This window comes from Diuraphis noxia, unplaced genomic scaffold, assembly GCF_037042655.1.
Source record: "Diuraphis noxia isolate RWA-SAM2 unplaced genomic scaffold, SU_Dnox_SAM2 contig0006, whole genome shotgun sequence".
Classification (NCBI taxonomy): domain Eukaryota; kingdom Metazoa; phylum Arthropoda; class Insecta; order Hemiptera; family Aphididae; genus Diuraphis; species Diuraphis noxia.
Genome location: NW_028301716.1, coordinates 92758 through 101105, shown reverse-complemented (window position 1 = coordinate 101105; position 8348 = coordinate 92758). Strand labels below are relative to the sequence as shown.

General features: G+C 30.0%; 1 protein-coding gene across 1 annotated transcript; it reads right to left on the bottom strand.

Moving 5' to 3' along the window:
- Nucleotides 1–5696: 5696 nt before the first annotated feature.
- On the bottom strand, nt 5697–7944 carry LOC149054424 (uncharacterized). Its single transcript, XM_089230027.1, has 3 exons — nt 7848–7944; nt 6437–6622; nt 5697–6043 (listed from the first exon to the last, which is right to left on the bottom strand). Exons 1-3 carry the CDS (start codon nt 7942–7944, stop codon nt 5697–5699), a joined length of 630 nt encoding a protein of 209 aa, XP_089086153.1.
- Between the last annotated feature and the right edge of the window lie 404 nt (nt 7945–8348).

The following is an 8348-nucleotide window of genomic DNA, read 5'->3' as shown; positions in this document are numbered from 1 at the left end:
TTTAAATGTATTTTGCACATGCTTACGAACTACTTGAATACAATTATAGGTATTTCTTTTAATTATGTACCTACTATATAACATTTATGTATATTGTATATTAGTACAGGTGTTATTACTTATCATAGATTTTAACAATTTTACAAATACTTAAACATCTCTGAGCAGTAATTTTCAACTTGGGCGCTACCACCCTCTTGTGGGCATTTTTTATTTTGAAGGGGGAGTTTTTCTGAGGGCGCTAAGGGGGGCACTCATCTACCATTTACGTGTTTATTATTCATATTATTAGTAGATATTAAATATAAAATTAACTAAATTGTACCATTAAAATGTTAAATTAAATTTTTCTTTAATTTAATAGCGTATTAAAAACTAAAATTTTATTCTTTTAAAAAAATTATTGAGGGGAGGTGGTATGAGATTTTTAAAATCTGAAAGGGGCGTTGAGCAAAAGCAGGTTGGGAAACGCTGATTTAGAGGTAAATACATGTTCAAGTATATTTAAATATAATTATAAATCACTTACCTATTTTCATTAACCGTTCAGCTTCTCTTTCTCTAAATGTTTCGCACGACAATCCTTCGTTTAAAATTGATGTCAAAGCGGCTGTTTTCGCTGATCCTATAATGCGACGTTTTTTAACAGATTTGTGCTCTTCATTGAATTTTCCAATATAAGTGCAATTCATAAGCACTCTTAGAGTAATAAAATATTACTAATTACTAGGATTCGGATTTTAAGGTATTATAAATTACAAAAAAAGCGGGTAAATGGGTACCGCTCTGCTGTACATTAGGTGCCGTATGGATCATTAGTATATAGTATATAGGAGTGTTAAATTTGAGTCCAATGATAGGTATCATAATTGTATACGAAAAGCGATTCTGAACGAAGATGATTTATCATCCTAAGATATCATTTCGAATGGTTGGTGAAAAAGGTGGTTTATGTTTTAATGTTCTGAATACACCAGAATTTAAGTTCTTTTATAATTATTATAAGCTAAACTTATGGAAAGTCTCGTATGGAATTTTCAACTCTTAGCTACTTATACAAAACTTTTTATGAATTATACCTACAAAACGATTTTCAGAAAAATTCAAAATTTCAGTCGTCTATAAATAGTTCAAAATATTTTGAAAATTAAATCATGTAAATAAAACGCCAATCTAAATAACTGGTAAAATTTTCAAGTATCTACGACTTATACTTTTTGAATAATAACAAATATTTAAAATCGTTTGAGGATAAATCGTAATCGTTACGCTTTTTCGTAAAAATTTACTTAAAATTTTACCTATATTGATGCTTCGCGTTTTCGATAGATTTCGTAAAAATTTGAACTATAAACGCTTATAAAAAAAAATTGTGACTAACGATTTTTAATTTTTTTTAGCTACAATAAGATCAGCTCATAAGGTACCTTGTATTCCAACATTTTTTTTATCGTATTCAAAAAAAAATTCTCATAAAATTCGAAAATTTCTATGGTCTATAAATAACTCAAAAAAAGTTAAAATTTTTTGAAAATATAACTATATATAGATAACACTAACATAAAAATTTGTAAAAATTTCAAGTATTTACAGTGATTATTTTTTGAATTACAACCATATAAAAAAATCGATTTGGTCGAAAACTGGTTTTGCATAAAAATTCCCGTTTTTCCTTAATTTTTTTTTGGTTTTTCTCGGTGCTTTTTAAAACTATTGGGAATTTCAAAAAATGACCTCCCCTATGCAACAAATAGATTCACTTTCAAACCAGAAAAGCTACTGAAGTTGAAAATCGAAGCATTATTTCGACACGTTGTAGTGTACAGACACACACAAAAAAAAATTAATTAATTAAAAAAAAAATTTAAAAAAAAACACACAACATTGTAAAATCAATACATTCATCGCTCCGCTCAGAATCTAAAATCAACAAAAATGCAAAAAATAATTTTTTTTTTTTTATGCCCTGGGGCTTTATTATTTAAACGACCCAAAGGTCTTTATAAATATGTTTGACAATTACACATATTTTACATACTTGACATAAAATATATATGTATATTGCACGTTGATGGAGTCACTTCCAATGAAGTGTCTCCTGCCTTAATCTAAAATCTTAAACTAAGTCGTATGGTTTCAGACGCTTAAGACGTCGGATATCCTTGGAGTTATCTAATAATTGAATGGCCAATGGATTGACATGGTGATCTAGCCTCGTCTCGTGTTTGCGAGCAAACCTTTGGATTTCGTCTGCTATTGTAGGCAGCATCATATCACGGTGAATTGCATTGTTTCTTTCGAACCGGTAGGCTGCAGTGATGGTCCTAAGTGCAATATTTTGACAGCGTTGTATTAAATCGATGTTAGACTTACTGGCACAACCCCACAATTGAATGCCATATATCCAGATCGGTTTTATAATTGCTACATACAGTAGACGTTTGTTTTCTATGGTTAACTCAGAGTGAGGTCCGACTAACCAATAAAGTTTTCGCATTTGTTCTTTAATTTGAATTTTTTTCTGACGGACGTGGTGTTTCCAGTTTAGATGAGAGTCAAGGTGCATTCCAAGATATTTTGCTGAATTTTTTTGTGGGATTGGTGATTGATTCAATATTATTTGGATGGTTTCGGTTTTGCGTAACGTATAGTTAACGTGCACCGATTTATCGCCATTAATCTTAATTTTCCAACGTCTTGTCCAGGCAAAGATATTGTCGATTGACCTCTGTAAGTTATTGGTTGCAGTAAGCTGACTATTACGTGTTGACAAAATTGCTGTATCATCGGCAAACATAGCTAATGTTGTGTTATTATCGTTTGGTATATCAGCCGTATAGAGTAAATACAAGATAGGTCCTAAAACACTACCTTGCGGTACTCCAGCTGATATATCTTTCCATTCGGTTATCGCTTCTTCGTGTATGACTCGAAATTGACGGTCAGTCAAGTATGATTCAAGAAGTGCACACCAGGTATGTGGCAGCTGATCACGCAGCTTGATGAGGAGCCCTTTGTGCCAGACTTTGTCAAAAGCCTGAGCTACGTCAAGGAATACTCCACAGCAGTACTTTTTTTCTTCAAGAGCTTTACTAATCACATAAGAGATTGGCATTACAAGGTGTCAAGCTCAGAGTCAATAGTGTTTGGCATAAATACGTGTTCAAGATGCCGAGCGTATATTTCGGCTTTTTCTTGTTCGCTTCGTGCCCAGGTGCCGTCTTCTTTACGGAGTGGTGGTATCTGAACACGGGGCTTCTTCATGAGTCTTGTGGCTTTCCATAATGAATAATCAGTATGATCCGTTGCAGTGAGACCACTTAAGTATGATTTGAATGTTTCATTTTTCATTTCTTTGATTTTGTCATGAAGAATTTTGCTTACTCGGTTCCATTCTGTTTTATCCGTTGGGTTCCGTGTACTATGCCATGTTCGTCTCGCTCGACGTTTATGTTGGACTAGTTTTCTTATTTCTAGTGGGTAAGTTAACTGGTGATTACCATTGATAGCTACCGGAGTTGCTATTTTCGCCGCACTAACAATGTCATAGGTTATTTTTTTTACGGCAATATTAATATCTGCTATTGTTCTTAATCGAGTTGAAAGTATTATATTTTCTTCGAGGGTATTTCTGAATAGGTTAGGTTTTGATTTTTTGTTTGTTATAGACATTTTTTTTTGTTTCATTATCACATCAGAGCTTAATGAGAGAAGCACAGGAATGTGATCTGACGTAAGTTCTAATAGCCCTTCAACTTCCGTATAATTTGATGAAATTCCTTTCATTACGTAAAAGTCAATAAGATCAGGTAATTTATTTGAGTCAGTCGGCCAATATGTTGGTTTTCTAGTTGAAATGAATTGTGCTTTAATTGTATTTGCTGATTTGAACAATTCCCGCCCTTTGGTGGTAATCAATCTCGATCCCCAAAATGTGTGTTTGGCATTATAATCTCCTCCAGCAATGAATCTGCTACCGAGTGTCTGGAAGAATTCAATGAATTTTTAGTCATCTACTTTATGTCTTGGTGGACAATAAATTGCAGAGATAGTTAGATCATTGTTGTCGTCATTGATATGGACACTAGTTGCCTGTAAATATTCTTGAGGATGTTTATCAAGTTCATAATGTTTAATTGTTTCTTTTATTATTACTGCAGTTCCTCCATGAGCACGATTGCTCGGATGTTCTGTTGTATATATTCGATAGCCATGTAATTTTAGAGTGGTCCACGTTGTGAAGTGGGTTTCTGAAATTAAAGCTATATCAATTTTTTCGTTATTCATAAGATGTTCAAGTTCTTGTTTTCGTTGTACAAGCCCATTAGCGTTCCATGTTATGATTCGAAGCGTTCTACTCATTTCTTTTTCTTTTGCGCTTTGGTTTTCGGCTGGCTATTTTCAAGCCTGTCCAATCTATCATTTAATTTTGTTAATGCTGACATAACGTCAGATAGCGACGGTACATTTTGGTTTTGTTGTGTATGGGTTTGAATCAGTGGACCCTTTTGATTTTTGTTTGAAGAACTAGCCATCTGTGCAAAAGAAACTTCTTGAGTGACTGGTTTCGCAGGTTTCTGTTGTATTCTTTGTACTGCTGTAGTTTTTTTAGGGTGAGCTTTTTCTATTGCATTTTTATAAGTGATGCATCCTTTCCAATTTGCAGTATGTGCTTCACCACAGTTTGCGCATTTCGCCTTTGATTTCTTAGACTTAGGGCAATTTAGTGAAGTATGTCCTTCACTACATTTTACACATTTTGGTGTTTTGAAACAGTAGTTTTGAGTGTGACCAAATAGTTGACAATTTTTGCATGGTGGAACTTCTTTTTTTTTCCTTGGGGGTTCTACTTTTATTATATGATAACACAAGTTTTTAATATCATAAATATCTTTGTTGTTTGCTTGTGGTTCCAAATCCACGAAGAATAATGAAAGTCTTACAATAGTTCGATCACTAAACTTGTTGTTAGGGTCGACTTTTTTTTTTATTTGAATGTTCGTGACAGTATGTACAAAATGTCCTAGCTCGGATAATTCGTTTTTAATATCACAGAGATCAGTTTCAGGATGTAATCCACGAATTACCACCCGAAACTTTTTTTCAGTTTTAAGTTGGTATCTATGATACTCAACTTTTTGCTCTTCTAATACTTTTATAGTTCGTCGAAACTGGTGTTCGTCGCCTGTTAGTATCTTAATTTCACCATTAGCCAAAGTTTTCATTTGTTGCTAAAAAAAAATAAATTAAAATAAAAAGATTTATTGTTTTAAAACCTTATTTTTTTAAAAAAATGTTGGCGTTAGCTATGGCGTATATTTGTTTTTTTTTAAAAATATATTGGTTAAAAAATCAAAAAAAAAATCTATACGCCATATTTTTAATAATTATAAAAATAATAATATAATATGTAACAAATGGCACCATTTAAATAAATTTAAAAAATATTTCACATCGTTCATCTTTTTTTTTAACCTTTAGCTACCTATAGGTATTGGAAAAATAAGCTATAAAAATAATCAAATTTTAAGGAATCTATTGATATAATTTTTTTTTTTTAACAGTTTAGTAGTTTTTGAGTTAAAGTCGGTGTTCTACCGAGTAGCTATTCGTAAAAAATCGGACATAATTAATTGAACAATGGTATTTTTAAACTTTTTAGATCTATTTTTTATTACCTATAAGTACCTGGAGTTTCATGATGGTTTGTCTTCAACTACTCCTTTAAACTGCGAATTACAAATTGTGCATCGCCCAATTACGACTATATAAGTTGATCCAGTAGGATAAACTTTGGCCCTACGAAAAGATAAACAGCATGGCAATTGTGTATGGATCCAAAAATGTTCTGCAAGTATGGGTGTCCACATGTTTTTAGGCAAAGCGTTGTATGATCTTGAGTTTTGTAAGGTGCGCGATTTATCATTCAATTTATAAAACACTTGATGAGGCTCAATTTGTTTCCATTCATCCGGAGAAAATGTAAAAACAATTTTTTTTTTTGGCAAACATTCATCAATACCGCTACAATCACTCGAAGTATCTAAGTTAAATAACAACTACATTAGATTTTGGATTTTAGATTATTGGAGTGTAAAAACCGTTTACCAGATTAGCACGTCTCCCTGTACCAGCCACTAGTAATTAATATAATATAATATAATAATAATAAATTATACTTTATAGTAAATTCTAATACATAATGTATTAAAACTGTAGATTGAATAATGATTTATTCAGTCTAATAATATAACAGTGGTTGACTTAAGAGTACATGGTTATAATTTAATGAGTAGGCTTATGTACATTCAATATATTACCTAAACTATACAATATAAATAAACTTTACTTGTTTTGATTAATAATTATGTAATTACATAATATATATAGTATATAATATATTTAATTAATACGTATAAAAGTAGGTAATACCAACCATATTCTGTTGAATAATTAGAGATGACTTCTGGTGGATTAATCTTGGGACTGGAACTAAAGCCGAGCTTGTCTTTAATGCCGTGGCGTCCCTTATACACAAAAGTGTGAACGGCACTTTTACTCATTCGACCATCTAAATAAATACTCAAATCACTCCATACAGTATCTGTAGCTACAACAATTTCTGAAAGTAATGATAAATTATTAAAGATAGTGAAAAAAATTACCAAATTATTATTTAATTTATGTTTAAATCCTACCTTTAGACATTCCATTATAAATAATAGACAACTTACAGTATGCAGTAAAGCGCGAAATATAATATAAATATAAATAATTAATACATTTTATTACTTAAAAAAACATTTATTTTAAAATGGTAATAACTTATAACTTTATAAGCTATATATAAAACAAATATTCTTATAAATATTAAATTTATATACTAAACTAAACATAATAAACAATCAGAAGAAAATATGTTGGATCATCATCTTCTTTTAATTAAGGATAAAACCCCTACCAAAAAAATTACTAATAGAATAATTGATATTCTAAAATTATAATTTTATAAAAATTAATTTTTGTGTATACGCACCATTAAAATCAATTTTTTTAAATTCTATCTATTTAAACTGTTTAAAGTGTCCCTAATGCAAAAAAAAAAATTTATTAAATAATAAAGATAAAATTAACAATAAATATATAAACACTTAAGTTTTATCAATAAATGATTACAATGAATTAGGTAGGGAAAGGACATGGACACCTTCAGGGGGGAATGCCCTCCCGCTTTTGTGGCCAATGTTTGTATACCTATTACAGAATTTTACCTAACCTAACTTAGCATTTTATTATATATGAAATATACACCTTGCCCCCCTCCCCTTGTGAAAATTTCTGCGGGCGCCCTTGGGAAAGGATATCCCTCTATTAATATGACGTGTAAATTTAAAACTTTGATATAAAAAATTATAATAATATATATTATACAGGTATTATCTTTACCATATTATATTATATTATATTAGGTATATTACCTAGGTACGTAATTTCCATTGTTTTAATAATAATCCATGAAATATGAAAAATTATAAAAATAAAAAATATATTGCAATACAATAATTAACTTTAAAAAAAATAATTTTCACCTATAGTCAAAAAAGACAGTTTATTCTTATAAACCTAATATATTTTACGAAGTTATTATATAAATAATATGTCGAAAATTCGTTCTAAAATAAAAATAAAAGGAGAAACTATGTACCTAGTAAATTTTCCTTTATTACACACTTTAGATAATACAATAATTATTATGCATTATGTATTAAAATAGGTAATTGAATTTATTCAAATACAGTAGGTATTTAATATAACATTATTCAAAGTATTTACAAAAAAATTCTTACTTTTATCACCGTTGACTTCGGTTACTATCCGATCTTTAAAATTAAGAATTGCTTCCACGATTGTCTGAGGTGGGATAACAGCTTTTCGCCCAGCCATATTTAGTAAGGTAATCGATAAATATAAAATAAATAAATCTTACTAAAAAATAGTAAAAACAAAATAACCAAAACCACAACACAAAAAAATAGTTGAAACCAACACGGTTAAATGTTCCAAACGGAATAGTAAAAAAAATTAAAACAAAAGTGCACAACACAAGAGTTATTGAAAATATAATGCTGTATTTTATTTTTAGTGACAATCGGGAAATAATAATACTAGATTGCATGAACATCATAACAATAATAGATTTACCATAATAATAATTGTAGTAAAAACCAAAACAATTCAATACAATGATAAATCAATAATATGGATTATTATAAAAATAGAATTGTCTGGAATAATAATATAGTATTAAGCACGAGGGCAGAGTAATCAAGAAATACTTGTTTACTTTA